At 45.4% G+C, this 23,432-nt stretch overlaps 1 protein-coding gene across 3 annotated transcripts; it reads right to left on the bottom strand.

The window, feature by feature from the left end:
* Window positions 1–976: 976 nt before the first annotated feature.
* Window positions 977–22,042, bottom strand: Zbtb34 (zinc finger and BTB domain containing 34). 3 transcript variants are annotated; one of them, XM_038337061.1, is made up of 2 exons: window positions 21,995–22,042; window positions 977–4,522 (listed from the first exon to the last, which is right to left on the bottom strand). In XM_038337061.1, exon 2 carries the CDS (start codon window positions 4,339–4,341, stop codon window positions 2,839–2,841), a length of 1,503 nt encoding a protein of 500 aa, XP_038192989.1. In that variant the 5' UTR covers window positions 4,342–4,522; window positions 21,995–22,042; the 3' UTR covers window positions 977–2,838. The 3 variants fall into 3 exon arrangements, with proteins under 3 accessions (XP_038192989.1, XP_038192990.1, XP_038192988.1); XM_038337062.1 differs by having other exon boundaries at window positions 977–4,363; window positions 21,995–22,023; XM_038337060.1 differs by lacking the exon at window positions 21,995–22,042 and adding an exon at window positions 18,886–19,021 and having other exon boundaries at window positions 977–4,363.
* Between the last annotated feature and the right edge of the window lie 1,390 nt (window positions 22,043–23,432).

The raw sequence follows: 23,432 nt of genomic DNA on the forward strand, positions 1-23,432 counted from the left end.
AAAGCAATGTATATTTTTGTCAAAGACAATTTTGGATAAGTCACTCTTTGGTAAACTCAAACCAGCTAAACAAATCGACAAACATAAGAACTACAAGTACGTAAGCTCAGAAACAAAAACCACATGTACATAAGTTCTGACAGACAGTGACAAGAGCCAGGACATGGGCGTGCTGCCCAAGTGCGCTCCCCTCACCACAAAAAGCTCTGAAGCATCTCGGAAGGCCCTAGGCCTAAGTGAAAAGGAGGCTCCTTCCCTGAGCTCCACGTCCCACATCCTTGGATTTGGGGCCTTTCTTGTCACAAACTTAACTGGTATCACAACACAAAATTAAAAAAAAAAGAATTTTTGCATTTAATTCTCAAAAAGAAAAATCAAAACAAAATATATTTGTGTAAGGAAAATGAAAAATCACAAACATTTACCTGAAACCTCAGAACACACTTAAGTAGGTAAACACTTGGGAGTCCATTCTCCCCTTGAGGCGGTCAGCTTTCTCAGCTAACAAATGCTTCAGGGAGAGAAGAACCCCGATTTAGGCAGTCTGACGAGGAAAAGGCATACCGTATACCCGATCAGCAAGAGCCGCTCCCAGGAGCAGCAGGGTTAGTCATCTACAGGAGTTAACACTGAGGTGAGGCGAGCAATTCACATATGAGCAGATCCTGTGTGCTAAGATGGTGCCACTGTGTGCACCGGGGCTGCTACACATGAAGGAAGGGCTGGAATCAAACTTTTTCTCAAATAACCCCTGCCCCCGGCAAAAAAAAAAAAAAAAAAAGAAAAGAAAAGAAAAAGGAAAAAGAAAAGAAAAAAAAGCTGGGTGGTGATGGCGCACACCTTTATCCCAGCACTCGGGAGGTAGAGGCAGGAGAATCTCTGAATTCGAGGCCAGCCTGGTCTACAGAGCAAGTCCAGGACAGTCAGGGCTACACAGAGAAACCCTATATTGAACCTCCCCAACTCCCTGCAAAACAAAACAAACAAACAAGAAAAACCCCAAAAAACAAAACAAAAAAAACCAAAAACCAAACAAAATACCTCCCCCCAAACCCATCATTCTTGGTATTTTAAGAGCCAAAAAAGCATGGCAAATCAGCAAACATCTATTTTGTATTCCTTAGCTCCTAGCCTCTGAGGTTGGTCCTCAGTTTCTGGGTTTTGTTTGAGTCTGGGTCTCAGAGCCCAGGTACTCAGGCAGAGACTAGAGCACTGCTGTCTCTGCAGTCGGCCGCAAAGCTGGCCTGTAACTGCCTATCAGATTGCCCTCTCTGCCTGAGTTCACGGAACCAGAGCATTCGTGAAGCCTGTTGGTGTGTATGAACCGAAGAGCAGACACTTTCCAAAGCACTGACCAGACACAACTCAGACAGTAACCCGTTTGCCAGCACATGCTTTTGAGGTTTCTTTTCAAGCTGTGAACTTGAGAGGAAAGTAAGTAAGTCATCACTACTCGTGGGTTTCACATTTTCTAGACGATACTGACCTAAAAGATACTTAACATAAAAATAGCACCACGTGACCAAAAATGGTGAGACATACACACAGATTTGGTGACACACTGAGGATCTTAGATGGTTTTGACATTTTTTTCTTTAAGCAAGAAACACTGAGAGAGTAGAGGAGCCACTGTGGCTCTCATTAGCACACACAATACTAAGATTAGATATATTGCTTGCAATTCCCGTAGAGTACAGCTTTACAAAAAGTACAAATTCCAAGTTCTGCAGCTTCCCTAGGAACTGCATAGAAAAAGTTGTTGTGCACCTGAACTGGCTGTTTGAGGAGAGAGTGAAAAACCAGAAGAAAACAAATGATAAAGCACAACACTTCCTGGAGAAATCTGTAGGCAAGCGCTACAAACTCCTGCCCTTCAGTGAGAGCACTGCTCACGGTGGAGTCATCTGATTAGTTACCTGGATGTATGCTTCTACAGTACGGAATGAAGGTAGGTAGATTTGTAGTAAAAACCTTGAAAACCACTGCTCCTTTGGGGTTGGCTAGTATAACACTACACTGTGTAGAAAGGTCAGCACCACAGGTCATCCAGCACAGCTGGACAACGAACAAAAGTTCCAAATGGTTCCCACTACAGTTGAAGGAGTTTTATGGCATTTGGTTTATGTGTTTGTTATGAAGCAGAGCTATGAACACTGTGATTTGCTTTGCTTGCATTTGGACACAATGATCACTGTATGTGAAAATCTACTGACATTCTTCAGTAAGGAAAACAAAGGGTGGAAACTAACATAGTAGGCGGGGTTGAAACAGAGTCAGACTCTGTTCACATTGTATTAAATTATATATTCCTCTTACATTCACCTCAACCAGAATAAACCCCAATTTGAGAATGTATATATACTATATATATAATAACCACTTTATTATATATATATATATAAATTGTCTAACTACCCCTAAAACTAATTTTAAATTAGAAAAGGTTACCCATTTGTATCAGCTGACGGCATTCTAGCCTCTTTCCATTAAAATGCACTGGGGCTAGCACCCACAGTGAAAGAGTGCATGCCTCTTGGCAGAGAACGTGGGGTCAACCAGTTGGCATAGCTAAATCACTGGCAGAGTTGGGAGAAGCATTCAGCCAAGGAGGAATACTGTCAGTCTGTTTTCCCTGGATCTGCTGCCCTTCATGCTTTGAGCTCCTGGGGGAGGGGAGAGGAGAGAAGGTAAACACAAGTGCAACACCCAGAACCTTCAGAGAAACTACCAAGAAACCAAGAGATTTCCAGATGGGGAAAACCAAAGATTACAACAAAGCAAATCACAACTATGCATTGACTGATGTGCTTTGCTCAGGAGCTCTTTCTCTGTGGCACCTTAGTCAGGCGCATCAGATACCGTGTGGATTTCCATTCGGGAATCTAGAGCCATTTCTGAGGCTGACACATCACTTTCAAGTTTCTGTTCCACGTACACATCTGTTCTTTCGGGAGACTCCATACGACTTCTGACCTCAGTGACACCCGGGTGGTTTTTCCGCAGGTGCTGGTTGAGAGTGCCCTGGAATGGAAAGCACTTCCCACAGACCTCACAGCGGAATGGTTTGTCATCAGTGTGGCCCCGGATGTGGTACTCCAGCTGGTCCTTGCGTGTGTACTTCTTCCCACAGAACTTGCACACAAAGGGGGTGATTCCCATATGCAGTCGCATGTGCCTGTCGAGGCTTCCCTTCTGGTTAAAGGACTTCCCACAGTAAATACAGATCAACCTCTCGTTGTATGGGTACCAGTAACCCCTTGCACTCCTCTCCCGAGGACTGCTCTCGTAACTGGGATTGTTCATCATGGCTTCACTGTCAGATCCTTGCACCACACCCTGCAGGTCACTGTGCAGGTGAACAGACAGAGCCCGCTTCTGGCGGGCACCACGGCCTCGGAAGCAGCTCAGCATGGACCTGGATGGGCTGGAATTACTCTGACTTCCAAAAGCTTCTGGCATGCTGGAAGGCTGTGAGGCTGCCTGGGAGTAGGGATATGCATGCTGGAGCACAGAGCCATAGGCACCCACGTTCACCGCCACAACTTGCTCCCCATCAACCATTTCTGTGTGGTAGCCATCATCGCCCAGAGAGGAGCTGTCAGAACAACTGGGCCGCTCAGACTTTTCCATCTTTACTTTTACCTCAGTGATCTGGCTCTCCCTCACCAACAAGTCCCCTTGCTCGTGGTCCCCTTCAATTTGAATCTCATACTCAGACACGCTGCCACTGCTCCCCCGATCTGAGTGTCCCTCTTCCTGTAAGCGGCTCCGAAGGGCTTTGTTGGGGGTCGTCTCCATCCGGAGATCGCTGCTGACTGGAGGCTGCCGTACCTGAGGGCAATATGGAGGGGAGATCTCAACAGGATTGGCGAAGAAGCTGCCATCTTTCACTCCGTTCCGGCTCTCGGGATTCTCTTCAGCACCAATGGTGACAGAGTCAACATCTCCCACACTGATCTTTGAGTGGATGCTCTCCAGGATCTGCGTGCACTTGTCAATGACACACTGCATCTGAAGGAAGCTGGCTGCGGTCAGAAAACTGACAACATCCTTCAACTGCAAGGACATTCTTCCAGTGTAACAGAAGGACAGCAACTGCTCAAACACGCTGGGGTTCTTAATCACAGATATTGACAAGCCACTCATAGTGCTCAATGCTGAATGGTCCCGGAAATACGGGGAGCTGGCAGCGAGGACAGCTTTGTGGGCTCGGAATGGCTGACCCTGAATGTGGACGATGATGTCGCATAGCTTCCCTTGCAGGCGGAGCTCGTTTAGTTGGCTCAGAACAGTGCTGCTGTGCTCAGGCACATCGAACTGAATGAAACTGCTGCTGTCCATTTCTACTGACACGAGGCGCAATCTGCAGAGACAAAGAGCATCCGTAATTTGCCAGAGCTCCTCAGCAAGACAAGCAGCGTAAATACGAGCTCACATCAACTTCGCAGCTAGCACTCCTAGGGTCTGCCTGAACATTCCTCCTCTTGCTCAGTTTTCATCTTCCATCTCTCCATCAATTCACCTAAAGCCAAATAAGTGAACGATCAATTAGCCCAGTATCATTCTTCTCATTCAACACTCAATTTGATTAAAGTAAAACATTGCATGCTTAGGAAGGCTGGCTCAGCTGAAGAAAAGTGGCGCCCTTCAAGAAAAATTACTATTCACCTACAGCTGAGGGTCTCTAAAGGGCTCTACAAAAATGTTCCACTTCGTATACCATCCTACCTTGTATAATTCTCTATGTATGGTTTATGTCTGTGTATATGTTTATGGACACATCATATGGGCAGGAACACGTGTGTGCATGTTTATAGGGGTCAGAGGTCAACAACACTGGCATCTTCCTTCTCTTATTGAGAGTAGTCTTCCACTGAGTTCACCAACTGGCAAGTCTTGCTAGCCAACAAGCCCCAAACCCATCTGTCTCCAGCCCAGAGCACTGCAATAACAGGCACATGTCCCCAAGTCCAGTTTTAAAATTTTTGTTATTATCTGTGTGTACAGGTGTTTTGCCTGACAGTATGACTATGTACCATTTACACTCTGTGTCCTCAGAGGCCAGAACTGAGTGATGGATCCACTGGGACTGCAGTTATAAATGGCTGTAAGCCACCCTGTGGGTGTTGAAGACCAAACCTGTGCTCTTAACCACAGTTCCAACCTTTTATTTTTATTTCATTTGATTTATTTATGTCTGAGATGCCACGGTGCACATGCAGAGACCAGAGAACAACTTTTGGGAGTTGATTCTTTCCCTCACAAGGATTGGGAGATCGAGCCCAGCTCATCAGGCTTTAAGGCAGATGCTGAATTATCTCACTGCCCTCCTTGCTCTTGCTACATGGGTACCAGGGACTGGAACTCAGATCCTCATGCTTGTGTACACTTTATTGAACGAACCATCTCCCCAGCCTCCACTCACATACTTCTAATCAGTAGTTTTTCAAGCATCCAGCAACTCAGACACAGTGAATGGAACAAACTTCTTTACAGTGTAATCATGATTAGGGCTTTCCCCACATACCTTTGGAGAACAAGAAATGTACAGTCCCTGTCCCTTGAAGGAAAGTGTTATTTCAGGCAAAAGAAAGAAGAGTGATGGGCACATTGCAAGCGGAGGGCCCTCCATACTACTCATGGCACTAGCATGCCCGGAACACTGCTCCCACACTCCTGACCTGGAACCTTCAGCACTGAACCACTCGAAACCACTGAAGGAGCTGGTGAGATGGCTCAATGGGTGAAGCTAAGTTCAGTTTCTCAGACCCCCCTATGATGGAGAATCAATTCCCCAAAGCTGTCCTCTAACCTCAAGAGCACTGTGGTATGCATGTGTACACACACAGGTAGACAACATGCACGTACATACTAACACACAGCTGCTAAGGTAAACACAAAACTAGAACTAATAATTCTAATTTTGTAGCTGGGCAGTGGTGGTGCACGCCTTTAATCCCAGCACTAGGGAGGCAGAGGCAGGTGGATCTCTGTGAGTTTGAGGCCAGCCTGGTCTACAAGAGCTAGTTCCAGGACAGGCTCCAAAACTACTGAGAAACTGTGTCTCGAAAAACCAAAATAATAATAATAATAATAATAATAATAATAATAATAATAATAATAATAATAATAATAATAATTTGGTTTTAAAATCCAACCAAAAGATATTTTACTTTCTGAGACAGGGCCTCACCCCACAGAGCAGTCTGGCCTCACACTCAGGCTCGTCCTGAAGGCCTGGCTTACAGAATATACCATCACACCTAGCCAACCTGTGGAAATGCTCCATACTAAGTGCTGAGTCGAGAACAAGAAGGGCCTGAGAGTAAGCCTGCCTGTCTCCGGTTCACTTGAGCACTAACTCCCAGACCAGATGGACAGACGCAGTAAACTGTTAACAGCACACACAGAGGTCAAGTGGCCACTGTGAAAGCCTGTCAATTTTTCTGCAGCTTGGAAATTTTTCATAATATAACGTTGAGGCTCAGAAAGCATCATCTACAACAAAAAAGTACAAGGGAAATGAGTACCTTAACAATTTTATCTTAAGCAATAAAAAGTGAAAATAAGTGACTCAACTCAGGAGGTTATAAAAACAAAGACAAAAGCAAGCAGAATAATTCACTAGCATATAACCACCAAAAAAAGTAAAGCCTGTAAAACAAGTCTAAATCTAAGACTCTTGCAGGAAAGGATCAATCAGTTAGTTTGAGTGGATCACATCAGAATTTTCAATCTTGTCAGAATCTGAGCTAAAACATTTATGTCAAAGAGGAATGTTATGCTTCTATTTATCCTAGACTTCTGATTGAAGTCAATTTGAAGTCTGCATGAAATGGACATATTTTTAGCATAACATAAATTGGCAGAACTAAATGAAAGACACAGAAGTGCCAAGGCACAAACGATCTCCAGGCCGTTCACACTGTTCTAGCCGCGTGCGGAGACATGGAGGCATTTTAGTGCATCTGGCACAAAGCTGACTCCCAGAACGACGGGCAATTGAAAGAAGTCTGCTTCAGCTAAGGCACTGCAAGGCCCTCTGCAAACGCCAAGAACGAGAAACACTGGCTACGGTTTGGACACTGCTAAGATTACTCGTGGCATCAGAAAGTCAGAGAAACTTGCTCAGCCACACCATCATGCCAAAAATTCATCTCAGAAGTAAACACCCCTTCAGAGTAAGAAAACAGCAGTCCGATAAGCAAGAAATAGAGCCCTACTCTAAAAAACATAACAAACAGTATCTACTGCAAAGCAATGACATCATCCTTAGAAAGAATCATTGTCTCTTCCCAAAATGTATTCAACATAACATGTGCTAGCCCCAACATCCTTACCTCCTAGGGATTAAAAGACATTAGCATAATAACCCATCTGAAAGGGTTCTGCAGACACCATTCTGTTTAACTCAGCAGTTTGCAAACTCATTTAACTGTGGAACTCTCCTCTCAAGGTATGACATTAGTATTCCAAAGCATCAGTGCTCTGGAGAGCACATTCTGGTAAACACGTCAGCTAAGGCGTCCCATCAAGGCTTCTAAGACAGCCAACGCTTTCTACCATCACCATTCTTTTTTCCCCCTTCCTATATATATATATATAGGAAGGGGGAAGAAAGAATATATATATATATTTTGAGACAGGGTCTCGGTCTCTCTCTACATAGCCCTGGCTGTCCTAGAATCCATTATGTAGACCAGGTCAGTCTCAAATCCATAGATATCCACTTGTCTGCCTCTTGAATACTGGGACTAAAGGTATGCACCACCACACTTGGCTCTACCATACCCATTCTTTATCTTTCCTTTTTTGTTCTTTTTTTTTTTTTTTTTTAGTTTTTTTGAGACAAGGTTACTCTGTGTAACAGTTCTAATTGTCCTGTAACTCAATTTGTAGACCAGGCTGGCCTCAAACTCACAAAGATCAACCTGCCTCTGTCTCACGAATGATGGGATTAAAGGTGTGCGCCACCAAGCCCAGATGCCACATTATTCTTAACATTTTTGTATTTGGAAGTGAGCCAAAGCAACAAGGAAAACTGAAGGCACACACAACCATTTAAGAAAGATGGAAGAAAGGCAGTGGTGGCCGTTCACCTTTAATCCCAGCACTCGGGAGGAAGAGGCAGGTGGATCTCTGAGTTTGAGGCCAGCCTGGTCTACAGAGTGAGTTCCAGGACAGTCAGAACTACACAGAGAAACTCTATCTTGAAAAAACAAAAAACAAAACAAAACAAAAAAAAGAGAGAAACAGAGAGAAAAAAAAACCAAATTGCTGGTTACATACAGATATTGACTATTTAAAACAAAAACCCCAGTGATCACTTGCTGTTGTGTCAGAATGAGGGACAACCAGAAACACAACAGCACGGGATTATAAGGAATCTGGGACCATAAATAAAATAGGGCACAAGGAAGAAAAAGGCATTATCTTGCTTTACAGTGTACATGAGAAGGAAAACACACACATGTGGGAGTCAAAGGACAACTGTGGCAGTCTCTTCTCTCCTTTTACCATGTGACTCAGGTCACCAGGCTTGGTAACACATGACTCTCCCCAGTGAGCCATCTCATTGGCCCACTATTTTAATAGAGTTTTTATATGGGCAAATGAAGACATATATCTCAACTGTGAGACAATGCTATAGAGAAGAATGCTGTCTTCTTAACTGAATTCATAAATAGAATGCAGGCCAGTGGAATTTTCTGTTAAGTTTCTTTTAAAAATGATTTAAAGCCGGCAGGTGGTGGCACACCTTCAATCACAGCACTTGGAAGGCAGACGCAAGTGGATATCTGTAAAACCAGGCTGGCCTGGTCTACAGAGCTAATTCTAGGACAGCCAGGACTATACAGAGAAACCGTTTCTCAAAAAAAAAAAAAAAACCCACAAAAGACTTTAAAGAACGCATCTATTCTAGAACACTGATGTCCAATAATACAAACCACATGTATTTTCTAGTTACAGTCTCCAGAGCCCCCAGCACAGTACTAGACACAGCACCCAGAGCTCAAGCACTGCTAAGTCTCCACTGCTGCACAGCACCCCAGCCCACCTAGCAGTTATACTTGTGAAGTAAAATCAAAAATAAAAAAGTATTCAATTTAGTGCAACAGAGCAAACATTACCACAAGGCATTTTAAATTTCTCATCATTCCACAACAAATCCTGGCTATACAGGAAAAACCCTGTCTTGTAAAACGAGAGAGAGGGAGAGGGAGAGGGAGAGAGAGAGAGAGAGAGAGAGAGAGAGAGAGAGGGAGGGAGGGAGGGAGGGAGGGAGGGAGGGAGGGAGGGAGAGAGAGAGAGAGAGAGAGATAGAGAGAGAGAGAGAGAGAGAGAGAGAGAGAGAGGGAGAGAACAGAAAATCTAACCAGATGGAATGTAACAGGGCTAACAAACTCACTGGTACATACAAGCTGGGAGTCTGCTGTGTGTCGGAGTGGCACTCCTCCAGCCATCAAAACCGCTAAGACTAGGTCATCTTACAGCGAGGACACGGTCGCAGAGACCACCTGAGCAAATGCTACTGCAAATAAGACCAAAGAGGATGTATAAAGGTTACCAATGACCTCTGAGGCCGTAACAGTCCTGCAGAAGGAATGACATGTGTCAAGAGATACAGCCAGAGAGGCAGGAAGGAAGGACGTGCTAGAAGGGGAAGAGGAAGAGTAGGGCCACAGAAACTGCAGTGTCGGGGAGATCAGTCATTTCAGGGGCTATTTCAAAGGAGGGGAAAAGGACAATTACTAAACAGAAGTGGCTTGCGGAACCTGATAAACTTTACCGCTAAATCCTTCCTTGTATAACATTCCCTGGAGAGAAGGCATGTTAATGTACAAATGTGGAGGTCTAACCAAAGAAATAAAGCTTTTCTGTCTTAAAAATGCTTACAAAAGCCAGGTAGTGGTGCACGCCTTTAGTCCCAGCACTCAGGAGCAGAGGCAGAAGAATCTCTGTGAGTTCCAGGCCAGCTGGTCTACAGAGCAAGTTCCAAGACAGTCAGGGTTATACAGAGAACCCTGTCTTCAAAAACCACAAAAAAACAAAAACAAAAAACAAAGAAAAAGAAAAAGAGGGGGGCAGAAAGCATTATGAAAAGAATTTACAAAATATAAAATCCATGAGATTCACAAATCAATAAAAACCGAATATCACAAATAAAACTCCACAAATATGAACAGATGCTTTTAAAAACAAGGATTAAAAATAGCATTTTAGACATAGTCATTTCATCAGTAACGAAAACAAAATTTAACAAGAGATGCAGTCTTTCTCCTAAGAAAGGGTCAGATGCCACCGTCTTACAGCACTGTGTCAGCACAAGATGTCTAAACAGCAAATCAAAGGGTGAGAGGAAGGGATGGAGTCCTCACAAAAGTCAAGAAAGCTAGGAGAGCGGTCAAGCACTTTCAGACAGATGTGAAGCTGAAGGGGCTTCAGAGAGGCCTCCTATCCAGGTTGCAGGCATAGCAGGGACACAGGAAAGCAGCACACTACAGCGGACACCAGAGGATCCTATCTTTCTGTAAAAGGGGAAAGGGGGTGCTCTCCTGTGCGGCACAGTGACACTTCCTTCTTCTGCAGCAACAATGTGAAGACTCCTCCCCAGAGCTGCTAACAAGCAACACTCAGTAACAATCTGCAGGCAAGGTGAATTCACAGATAATTTCAGTTTCTAGGCACAATACCAAGCTAAGGAGAACAAAAGGTGTAATTTTAAGTTGTATACCCCATGGCCAGATTTATCCTACTAGTCCCAGGACAGAAAGAGACTTTGTCTGGATGTCAACTTCACCCATGAACCTCTATTCTTAGGAACAGCAGCTTCCTAATTCTTCCCTGCACAGAATTTCAACAGGCCTACTTTATATTATAAGTTTGTCTTTAAAGTACAAATATATGCATATCACAGCACTTCAGAGCACAGGAGAGAAATTTAAAAATAACAAAACTCTTCCCCACTCTAGTGCCCTCTTCTAAAGGAAAAGCACCACTGGGAGTTTCTCAGAGAATGCTGAACATGTACTAGTGTGTGTCCAGGTCCTAAGAAATGTAACTAGGTCTGAAGAAATGGCTCAGCAGTTAAGAGCACTGGCTGCTCTAGTAGAGGATCCAAGGCTGGTTCCCAGCACCCACACGGGAGTTCACAGCTATCTGTAACTGCCAATTCCTGGGGGAATCTGAATTGCCCCCCTGGTTTCCTTGGGTGCCTGTATGCATTTGATACACATACAAACAGGCGTACATACATAAAGTCTTTTAAAGAAAGAAACATAGGCAGGTGATAGTGACACATGCCTTTAATCCCAGCACTCAGGAGGCAGAGGCAGGCGGATCTCTGTGAGTTCGAGGCCGGTCTGATCTACAAAAAGAGTTCTGGCTCCAAAACTACAGAAAAACCATGTCTCAAAAAGCCAAAAAAAAAAAAAAAAGCAGAAAAAAATATTTAATATACCTTAAATTCTTCCTATAGAGTTCCAACTTCCTAGCCTCCATGGTCAGCTGTGGCACAATGTCAACTGATGCCAAAACCAGGAAGCAAACTAATCAGCCATTACACACAGCCATTACACATTACAGACATCTCAGCTCTTTTGTAACACTTCACAGAAGAACTGAGAGGTTTTGCATTTCAACCTAAAATGCCAAAGCACCTTCTAAGAGGTGACAAGTGCCTACCGGTCCCAGACCACAGGGAAGAGCTGCTCCCCACAACTACCAGCATCAAGTGTTAAACCACTTCACCTTTACTTAACCGGAAGGAGGAAAACGGTACCTCCTTCTTCTGATGTGCATGTGTGTTTTTCTATCAACGGGACTGCCATGTTTCTCACACAGAATGGCCGCCTGTCAACAGCAGGCTGAAGGCAGCCCGTCTCTGAACTGCCTTTTTTCATCCTCTACCCACAGTTGTCAGAACTCTCTGTAAATTAAGGAAATTAGCCTCTGTCATTTGTGCTGCACTGAGATTTAATTGCAATCAGTAAATGGCATACTAACTAGGGACTTAAATTATTTCTCTACACTTATAGGAAATACTCACTCAACATCAACTCCTACACATAGCAAACCACAGGGAATGCGAAGACTCACAAAAGTCCCCATCTTGCAGTTTGACGTGGGCTTAATGCAGCTTTCTCCCAGCCCAGGGAGAAATGGGAATCGAATTCATTTTTGATAATGCAGAGATGTGATTTATATTCGTTTTTCATTTAGATTAAGTTTGCAGCTGCTTCAGAAAACAATAATGAATTTGATTATTCCACTCACTAAAAACATTAGGATCAGTGTTCTTTAATTTAGCAGATTAATCATGTCTTCCTAGCACATTATAATGGGAAAAAAAACCCTAGTCATTTATCCTGTAATATCTTAACTTTAAAAACAATCACATATAAGCTGGATTTTTTTTCCTATGGTGCCATTAATAGCTATTTTGTTTTTGTCTGTGAAAGTTATGCTGTGGTTATGAACATGAAACACTGCTTCCCGGGACACAGGAATGAGCTGAAACTGGCTACTGCTCCATAATGTCTTCCCCATCTTCTTCTGCTTATTCAGCCAGTGGGAAGATAATCTTCCTGCTTTTTCAATGTCACCTTCACCTTCCCGGGCGTGATCATCAGAAACCACCACTTACTGAATGCTGGGTTCGTGTTAGGCAAAACGTCAAGGCTTGCACGCCTCACTTCAAGAAGCCCCCGCGCGTCCCAATTTTTTAGAGACAAGGAAACCAAGACTCCAAGAGGCTGACTTTCTCAGCACTGTTTCCATGGGCCCAGGAGAGGAAGGAAGGTGACAGGGACAAGTGGCAAGCATCTTCATATCACTAAGATAGTGAAGGCATTTTAGTAATGGATCTCGAAAGTACAAATGCTCAAAGCGTCTCTTTCCAGATCAAACTTCCTCCCAGCAGAGCAGCAGGAGACAGGAAGCCAGCCTAGGCTACAAGTAGATCCTTTTTAAAGCAACAAACCTGTACAGGTAAGAGCTATGATCAGGAAAACATCGAGATAGGGGGGTGGTGCTCCAAATAAAGCACATGACCTCTTCCCAGACCAGTTTTGATGCCATTGGATCCTCAGGCCCCCTTTCTGGTTTAAGCAAAAAGCCCTCTCTTTATACAAAAGCCTTAATTAATTAGAAACCACAAAGCTAGGACTCAAGTGATAGCCCTGTGGTGACTCAAGGTGGACATCTCAGAGACCAGATGCCACCAAGACAACACAGGTTCAGACCAAGTTCATCAGAACGCAAAGCAACACTAAAATTGGAGTTCAAAGAACAAGAGTAAACTCTCAGCAATGTGTGTATGAAGTGAGAGAGGAGGAAGCCACCGACGCCGCTGCTACTGCTGCTGGGGGGGGGTGTGTCTAAGTAGCAGGGAGGTCTGAGTGAGTTCAGGGTAGCAGCTCAATTAGGTAATAGTTTGGGCACACAAGAGAGGCCTCTCACACAGCCAGGTACTGTGGACACACGGTCACCGGGAGAGAGTGGAGCTAGTCCATAAACCACCATTCCTCACACAGACCAGAAGAGAAGGGAACAGAAGGCCTAATAGAAGACCAGATGGCAATGAGGTTAGTAAGTAAAGCTACTTGAAAGTTTTGCACAGTCCCACCAGAAAAAGCCCAGGCACACCACTGCACTGTGGATGCCGCACAATGGCTGTGTGAAAGGCAAGATGACCTGATCCCCTAAACTCAGTTCCAAGGTTTCCCTGCACAGTGAAGTTTTTTATTTGAGGGAGCTCTAGAAGAAAAGGGCACTGGGCAGAAACAGGGAGACAATGACACAGTCAACCAGAAACTAAGAGACATGCTGAGCAAAGTAAGAAGGGACACCAGTGACTAGCCCGTTCCTTCACATGGATGTGAACAAAGGAGGCAAAAGGCAATGACACTCTTCTGGGGCTGTCACTGTAGGGCAGATGAAATGAAAGGCCTGGGCGATACAGAACACAGCTCCTGGAGCCTTCAAAGCAGCTGCCTGCTTGCTAGTGTCCTAAAAACGAGTAGGCAATACTCAGCTGGCTTGGGCTTTCCCTTGAATACCATCAATACCCTTACAATAGGACTTTGAAAAGACTTGTGTATTACCAAAAATAACTAGTTGAATGAATTCATATGCATCAGCTTAACAGATCTCCCAGGCATGACACCAGTTCCAGAAGCCACAAAGGTATATACAAATGTACAGGACTATATAAAAATATAAAAGGAAAACACACCTCTCTAAAGGCCACCGGTAAAGGGCAGATTGAAGGAAAATGCATACAGATTTGATATTGGGCTAATTCTAAATTCTTTAATTTGTTTATCAAATTGGACTAACACAAAAGTTTTTTCCCGAAGAACTGGCAAAGGCTACTTATAGACAGCTAAAAAGAGAAAGACCTAGAAAAGACAAAAACAAGTTTTAATTTTATTCATGATTGAAGACATTTGAATTACAAAAGGAAAAAAAATTGGTGGGGGCAGTACTGGAAATTGAACCAGAACTTTGCATGTGGTAGGCATACACTTTACCACTCAGGCACACCATGATCCAAGACGCCATTTTTAAGCCAGTAGAGATGTAAGCAAGCTTTTAACTGCTGACAAATGTAATAATCCTGAGGATAATTTGGTGATATTTATCAGCACATAAAAGGCTGCTATAATACATAAAAATAACTGCTAAAAACTGGGTCTAGGAGCTGGAGAGATAGCTCAGCAGGTAAAGGCACCTGCCACCAAACCTGACAACCCAAGTTGGACCTGGACCCTTGTGACACACTTGGTAGAAGGAAAGAACTGACTCCGACAAGTTGTCCTTTCACATGTTGTCCTCCACATGTGCATCCACACATAATAAATAAAAAAAATATTTTTAAAAAGAATTTAGAATACATATACAGTACTTGCAGAAGTGTGTATACACACATGTTACAGAAGTATATATATACATGTTGCAGAAGTATGTGTGTATATATGTGTGTGTGTAGATAGATAGATAGATAGATAGATAGATAGATAGATAGATAGATAGATAGATATAGATAGATATGCATGTAAGAGGGCATTCACTATGCATTTCTTTTCTTTTTTTCCTGCTGCAGCCATAAAAGAGGAACAGTCACAAAAGAAGACTGATTAAGAAAAAGCAGGGAGCCGGGCAGCAATGGCCCACACCTTTAATCCCAGCACTCAGGAGGCAAAGGCAGGAGGATCTCTATGAGTTTGAAGCCAGCCTGATCTACAGAGAGAGTTCCAGGTCAGCTACAGCTGTGACACAGAGAAACCCTGTCTTGAAAAATAAAAAAGCAAAACAAACAAACAAACAACAACAAAGCAACAAATAGATACACTGTATATGCTTCGATATGGAAGGAGCTCTACAATGCACTTAAAAGTAGCCAGGTCGAGGGGCACCCGCCTTTTATCCCAGCACTCAGGAGGCAGAGGCAGGCAGAGCTCTGTGAATTCGAGGCCAGCCTGGTCTACAAGAGCTAGTTCTAGGACAGGCACCAAAGCTACAGAGAAACCTTGTCTCGAAAAAAACAAAAACAAAACAACCAAAACAAACAAACAAAAAAAACCAAGAAAAAAAAGTAGCCAGGTCTAGAATGATTTTTTTCCATGCTCATTTCTCAAAAGAATCTATAGTTGACTCATTTTGTTCTTGTTTGTTTTCAGAAGCTATAGCCCAGGCTGGCTTCAAACTCAAGGCAACCCTCCTACCTCTGCCTCTCAAATACTGGAATTACAGGTGTACACCATCATGCCCAGCCTTAAGTTTTCTCTTCAACAACATAGGGGTTAAAGGTCCTAATGATATCCATGAGTAAATTCTCTAAAAACTTAACCACTAATAACCTGCTACTAACTGAAGTCTCATCAGTAACAGTGAACTGGCATACAGTCCTATGTTGTAGGAATTATACATGAGAAGCACATAACAACCCCAAGAACCAGCACATCCAAGTTACTGGTGAGCATGGCAGAGCAGTGGGAGGCAGCTATGGAATCCTAGCAGCAATTTACGCAGCTATGATCTAAGACTGCCTTGTTTTGTCTTTTCAGACTGCTTGCCTGGAACTCACCATTTGTAGCAATCCTCCTGTCTGACTCCAGAGATAATTCTACATCTTTGTTTACATTTCTCTAGCACGGTTCACATTGATGCACACATACACATCATACACATTGATAAACTAACTTCTTATGGCAGTTAATAACAGATGACAGAATAGTGTACACATGCTTATGCATTTCAGACATACCTTTTCCTTATTGTTTTCCATCTTTCTAGGCTATGGGGCCAATATTAAAAAAAATACACATATAAAATGGACCCACTAAGGGTTTAGGAATTTAACTCAGTGGTAGGACACTTGTCTAGCAAGTGTCAAACACGAGTGGCCTCGGTCCTGGTACAAGAAACACAGCAGAAGCATCATGTGTAGAGACTCGAATACGGGGCTAGAGAAGGAAATGGAATTCCAGGGCAGTCACAGTGAACATGAGTCCAGAGGATCCACAAGGACTGGGGGTGTGGGCTGGCATCCACTCTGGGGCACAAGAGAGACCAGAAGAGGCAAGCGGAGCTTAGGTTGTCCAATGGGCAGTAAGAAGTATGGTGTGGGAGAGACTAGGGTTTGACCAACACTTTAATAAATATAGAAAGGATGTGGCATTACAGAGCCAGGAAAGAAAATAATAAAATAAAGTAAGAACTAGAAGAGCAGAGAACCAAAGGATGCACTTGTTCCTCAGGAAAGAGGCTGTCTACCATAGCAGTAGCAGGGCAGTCAACAAACCTTATCCTCTCCTAAATGCCAAAAGTACAACCCAGCACCATGTCTACCTAATACAGTAACATCCTTGCACACTACAACCTGTGCCACAGAGAGCCACAAAGGACTCCTCAATGTCACCTGGACAAAACAGCAGAGGTGGTCCTAAAGTCCCCTCCACCGTAAGCATTGGGGTAAAGCCTCAGAAAGATCTCCCCACGACAACCCGAACAAAAGCACAAACCAGGCAATGGGAGTTGCCTCACACACTGATAAACTCTTAGGCAGGGGCCTCACAAGAGGCTCTCAGTGTGGGTCAGCTCATGCATCCTAAACTCAAGACCTCTGGACTGCCAGCACAGCTGTACTCTCAGCCCTCAAAATGTCCTGCTAAAGACCCTGGAGGTACAGGACAGACAGGCAGGAGGCAAGGGGGCTGGCTCCCATCTCACCTGGAAACACTGCAGCTTCATCACATCCTACACTCCGTTTAAAAATGCCCAGTTACACTTTCAAGAAAAGAAAGGAAGGTGACAAATTTGGCTGGGCTTAAGGTACTAGAAAGGACCATTCTCGGTCAGGATACTTGTGATGCCAAACCCAGGTTTGCAGCAGCAGGGCTGCAGGAAGCATTGTGATGCTGATGGAACTCAATGCAAGGGGAAAAAACAGGGAGGAAATGGCATTCTGTGATGGATATTCATGAAGGGCGCTTCCTAATTTAAAGGAAAACAAGTTTAGAGTTCTTACTGCATTAATTCATGTGAGAGAACATTTTTATCCGAACTGTTACATTTCTGAGCGAGGCGCTAACACTCTCCAGGTCTGCCCAGATACACTAATTTGGGGAGGGTGTGATTTGTCTTAGTCAATGCAAAACATTGGAAGCTGCTTCTGAGCTTTCCAAGCAGGAGAGGAATGGCCGCTTCAACCACACCAGCAACAAGGAAGACTGGCTGCTCCCAGCTCCCGCTGTGCACACTGTGCAGAGAAAGCTCCTCCTGGCAGCAGACACAGATGTCGCAACCATCCCCACTGTACAGACGAGGAGACATACTCCAAGAGACAAGGAACTTTCCTGGGGTACTCGGCTAATGACTGATCCAGCCAGGAACTGAAACCATATGTCAGTCTCCAGAGCAAAAGTATAGCTCTCACAAGGAAGCGGACTTTAACTAGGCATCCGGCTGAGATGTGTAGCTTTTCTTGGTGACAATCCTCATGACCAACTTCAAGTGGAGATAAATTCCAGTCAAGATGTCCCATACAAACTCAGGTGGTCTGACATGGTGGTAAGGGGCCATAATGTCAAACTGGTCAGATACTTCAAAAGGTTTTCAACAGGGCTGGAGAGATGGCTCAGCAGTTACAAACACTGGCTGCTCTTCCAGAGACCCTGGGTTCAATTCCCAGCATCCACATGGCAGCTCACACTGTCTGTAACTCCAGTTTCAGGAGATCTGAACCTTTACAGCAATGCACATAAAATAAAGTTAAATAAATTTTAAAAAGTTTTTAAATTTTTTTTTTTTTTTTTTTTTTTTTTTTTTTTTGGTTTTTCGAGACAGGGTTTCTCTGTGGCTTTGGAGCCTGTCCTGGAACTAGCTCTTGTAGACCAGGCTGGTCTCGAACTCACAGAGATCCGCCTGCCTCTGCCTCCCGAGTGCTGGGATTAAAGGCGTGCGCCACCACCGCCCGGCAAGTTTTTAAAATTTTAAAAATTGTTTTCAAAATCTGTTCATTGTTTTTATTCTGCCGGAAAAGCAGGCCCTAGAGTGTTTTTAAAATCTTTGCATTTTTTTCTAAAGTTAGAGTCTTGCTATGTTACCCAGGTTAGATTCAAACTCCTGGGTTCAGTGATCCTCCTGTCTCAACCTCACCAATAATGCACTAAAGTTTTAGACCACTGTTCCTGGCTAGATGTCTCCCATTTGAATCATGAGCCGCAAAGATCTGTTCCGTGCAGAAGGAGTAGGCTTTCTAAGGCAAGACCTCAATTTAAATTAAGGCACAGCAGCTTATTTACCCATGGCTGGCTTTCCAGGAGACCTAGAGAATACACACGTTCCACCTCTTATAACAAATGGATTAGAAAGGCTCACCTTGAATTGCATTCTTCCAGGGTGCTTTCCATGCCAGCAACATCAACAGAAAATAACCATTAGAAGCTTAACTGCGCTCAGTTGGTGACCTTCACTAAGCTAAATTCAGCAGTTTGTCAGCTACAAAACATTAAATGGACACAATTAAGAAGTTTGAAAGCATGAAACAGAATTTCAACTAAAGATACATGAAAATCAGTGGAAATATTAATGACAGGACTCTAGGTTCACAATATTTGACATTCTTGCTTCATCTGGAAGGCAAAACAGAGACATGTATATTGGCTAGACAAAGCTTGGCAGCCCATCCTTCCTCCACTCCAATACACCACACCTAATCATAATAAAATGTCTTCAGCAGTTGCTAAATTTTGCTACTGCCTTTGTGTGCCATCATCATTAAAAATCCACAGAGGCTGTGGAGAGGGCCTCAGTTTCTAAAGTGCTTACCATGCACGCATGAGGGCCTGAGTCTGGATTCTCAGCACCCATGTAAAAATGCCACACACACTGGAGAGGTGGGGCCAGGAGTTTAGGGCTTGCTGGCCAACCAGTCTGGCTGAATAGCCAGTTCCAGACATGGTGAGAGACCCTGTCTCAAAAAAATAAGATGGTGAAGTGGGAGAGCAGTGGAAAGGGATACGTGGCACTCGACCCGGGCACTGGTGCACACACATACAGATGCACATGAATGAACATATACACCTGTATCAACCCTACAACACAGACTTTTTGACACATTACAAGTAAGAAAAAGCAGGCTCGAGCTGGGGGTGGAACTCAGTGGTACAGTGGTACTTTTGCCTAGTATGTGTGAGGCCCTGGGCTAACTCTTCAGCACAAAAAAAAGAAAAAGAAAAAGAAAAAAAAAAAAGAGTGGAAGAAATGATGGGCTCAGAGAACAGGATAAATCACTCAGCTTCACAGTTATTGAGTGACTGCGCTGAGATCCAAATCCAGGCCTGATCCCAGACCTGACTTTCTTTTCCCACAGCCTTAGACTCAAGAATTACAGATACTTTTTTCTTTCCCTGGGATCAGGAAGGAACACTAATGTTTCACAGAACTTTTCTGCGCTTTCTGCGTCTGAGAATAAAACTGAAAGCATCCAACTGGAACTGCAGCATTAAATACCAGTAGTTACAGAGGACAGAGAAGGCTAATAACCAAACGGCTTTTCCTTGGAAAAAACGTTGTTTACCAACAAAAATCAGGAATTATTGGAGACCCTATTATCAAGATTCCAGCTCCAGCATCAGGAGGCAGAGGAGTCTGAAAGAAGTAGTAACACGCAGTCTCTTCAAACAACTGCTCCCTCCGGGCCAGGACAACCAACAACCAAGGAAACTTGCTGCAGAGTCCCGGTGCCACAAAGGCATGGGGGTAGGGCAGTGAGGGAACACCCATTGGAGGAAGTCTATCTTCAGCAGGGGCTTGAAGGAAGTGAAATGGAGAACGTGCTCAGGGGACTGGAACAACAGCCTTAGAAGTAGTCAGAACATGGACAACTTGGAGAAGCAAAGGCCAGGAAAAAGTCAGGTTTAGGTGAGAGGAATGAAGCCAAACCTAAAAGACCCTTGACTGGAGATGGAGGAACAGTAAAGGCTGACACCACAAAGCAGGCAGGATACTACTCAGCTTTGAACAGTGGTCTAACTGCCATGGCCCCCCTAAGCTCACCTCCTACCCTCTAGCCTCTTCCTTCCACCTTCTGCACCACACCGTGCCCCCTCCCCGTTGCTGGATTACGTCTGCCTCTAGAATAGTTTTAACTTTGGTCTAGTGTTCAAGATCTTTCAGGAACCAAGCCTAATCAATATTTCCTTTTACTCCTCTCCCATCTTAGCCTTCGGCCAGGGGGCTGGTCTAGTCACCAACTCCATAGGATCCTTTTCCCCCCAATCTGAATCCTACTTGTCCTTTACCACCCTTTCACTAAGCCCCCCCCCCCACCACCACTACCTCTACCTCTCTATAGCACACAACCTTGTCTCATGGGCAATGTCTGAACACCCAGTGTAAAGCCATGGTTGGAGATTAGTGTTTCGACTCCTTTCGTCCACTACTCAACAGCATTTTGACACTTACTAAACAAGCAAGCACTCAACTATTTTTCTACTTCCTATACTAAGTTTTGGCGTTAGCATAAAGGAAGAATGGGGGAGGGTGAAACCTCTGGAGTCAGAGACCAGCTAAGAAGCTGTTGCAATAATCCAGATGTGAAGCAAAAGCAGCCTAGACTAACGAACAAAGAGAAAATGGGCAAATACAAACAGCAAAATGCTTACATGCAAAACGCTCCACAGGAAAACTATGGACGACAGCAAGGAACGACGAAGGCTCAGTAAAGCTATTTCCAAGAAAACACTTCTGGGAATCATTTTAAACCTCCCGGAGACAAAGTGCACGAAGGGGTTAAAAAGTCTACATCTGGAACGTTAAAAAAAATGTCTTCAGTAAAACTGCCCCGCATGTTGAACCAGGCACAGACCTTGCAATGTCAGATATTCACAGCATGACGGGTCTGTAGGGAGTTCACCTAAACTCTCAATTCTCACGTGGAGAAACTGAAGTCCAGCATGGAAGAGACGTGCTGAAAACCTAAAGATGGTGCGTCCCAGATCTGAGTAACCCCAAAGCAGTCACTTCGCCTAGACAAGCAGTGTTTTACACGCCCCCTCCCCAGTCCGTCCTCAGCTCCGCCGGAGTGACCACGGAGACCACCCCGGCCAAGCTTGGCACGCGTCGCCTGTTTACCTGGCGCAAGGCGGTGGCCCGAGGCAGCAGTTCCAGGGCAGCCTCCCGCTGACGCCCCCAGGCCGGGCCTGGCTCTCCGGGGGCCACGGTCACTCGGACCTCTCGGTACAGGAAGGAGAGCGAGGCGCCCAGGAGAGGAGGCTGGAGGGCTGCAGGGCAGCCGCCCCGATTCACCCCTCGGAGCCAAGCGCCTGGCCTCCGGCAGGTGCCCGGGCCTCTGGACCGCGCCCGGCCGGCCCCCGCACTGACCAGACAGCGTCTCGCCCGCCCCGCCTCACCCACGAGGAGCCGGACAGCCGCTCTACCGGCCGTCCCGACCCTGCCGCCTCCGCCCGCGACCCGCCAGCCTCACCTGGGCCGCGCGCCGCGTTCACATCGCCCGCCCGCGGCGCCCCCTCCGCCGCCGCCGCCGCCGCCGCCGGCGCCAGGCCCTTCCCCGCCGCTCCCGCTGCCGCCCCTGCCCGCGCCCCCCGCCCCCGGAAGCGCTTCCAGGCCCCGCCCCCTCGGCGCCCGCGCTTCCGGGCAGTAGCGGAGCGGGGCGGTTGTCGCTGGGCCGAGTCTCTTCGCGGCGGAACCCTGGATACCGGGCGGAGCCGCGGACCAAGAGTGGACGGGCGGGCGGCTGAGCTGCAGCCCGGCTCTGGAGCCCGCCCTGAGTCCCGACTCCGCGGCCCGTGGCCTTCCGCCCTCCTTCTCCTCGGTGCCCCCTGCTGGCCAGAGCCGGATTCGGCCCTGCGCTTCCGGACCCTAAACCTGCGGAAGGCTCACACCTGAGGCCACCTTCCTCACACTTTTTAATTCTTCTATTTTTACTCATTTGGGGTTTTATTTTGAGACAAAGTTTCAAAAACAGAATTCCCCTACATAGCAGAGGCTGACCTTGAACTCACAGAGATTCTCTAGGGTTAGGATTACAGGAATGGGCCTCCATGCCCAGCTTCCTGGGCAGGTTTTCTCTGCTGCAAACAAACAAACAAACAAACAAAAAAAAAAAAACAACTACCTGACTTCAAAACAAGAGTCCACGGGACTGGAGAAATGGCTCAGCAGTTAAGAGCGCTGACTACTCGGGTGCAGTTCCCAGCACCCACATGACAGCTCACACCTGTTATCCAACGCCCTTCTCTTGGTCTCAGACACCAAGCACGCAGCGCACAAATACACATGGCCGGGAAACACTCATACACATACAATAAAAAATAACTTAAAAAATTATTTTAATTTCCAAAGAAAGTTCTCTAGATCAGTAGATCCAGAACACAGGAAAGCTTGCCAGGCCAGATTACCTCAGGGCGGCTGTGTGGTTTACAGCTTGCAGCAGTGATCTTTCCCTGTAAACTCAGCCTTGGCCTCATCTCAACTGATTTTTTTTTCCCATACAGAGTTTCTGTGTAGCTTTGGAGCCTGTCCAAGACCTAACTCTTGTAGACCAGGCTGGCCTAGAACTCACAGACTTCCACCTGCCTCTGCCTCCCAAGTACTGGAATTAAAGGCACGTGCCACCACCGCCCAGTCTAACTGATTCTTACTAAATGTATGGGTACCAGCCTGGATTTCCTTGACTGAGCAGTGTTTGCATGTTGTTGAGGACAAGGGAGATTAAAATGTTCTTGCGTATTTGACCTTACTGCCCGTCTACTCCTGCTACTCCACCCCAGCCCACTTTGCAGCCTCATTTGGCTAAAGGTATCTGTGTGGGCAATTATTGGAGTCGTTAGAGTCGGGACTCAGAAGTCTCCCTTGAGTCCTCTCACTTGGTCAACTCGTCAGGATGGACACCTGATGTGTTC

Source organism: Arvicola amphibius, chromosome 7 (genome assembly GCF_903992535.2).
Source record: "Arvicola amphibius chromosome 7, mArvAmp1.2, whole genome shotgun sequence".
NCBI lineage: Eukaryota > Metazoa > Chordata > Mammalia > Rodentia > Cricetidae > Arvicola > Arvicola amphibius.

What these genes read in the sequence shown, in the direction of transcription:
- Zbtb34 (XM_038337060.1), bottom strand. Translation starts at nt 18,917, where the DNA reads ATGGAAAGCACCCTGGAAGAATGCAATTCAAG. An exon ending in CTGGAAGAATGCAATTCAAG is followed by an intron (nt 4,364 to 18,885) that starts GTGAGCCTTTCT and finishes TTGTCTCTGCAG; the next exon opens with ATTGCGCCTCGTGTCAGTAG.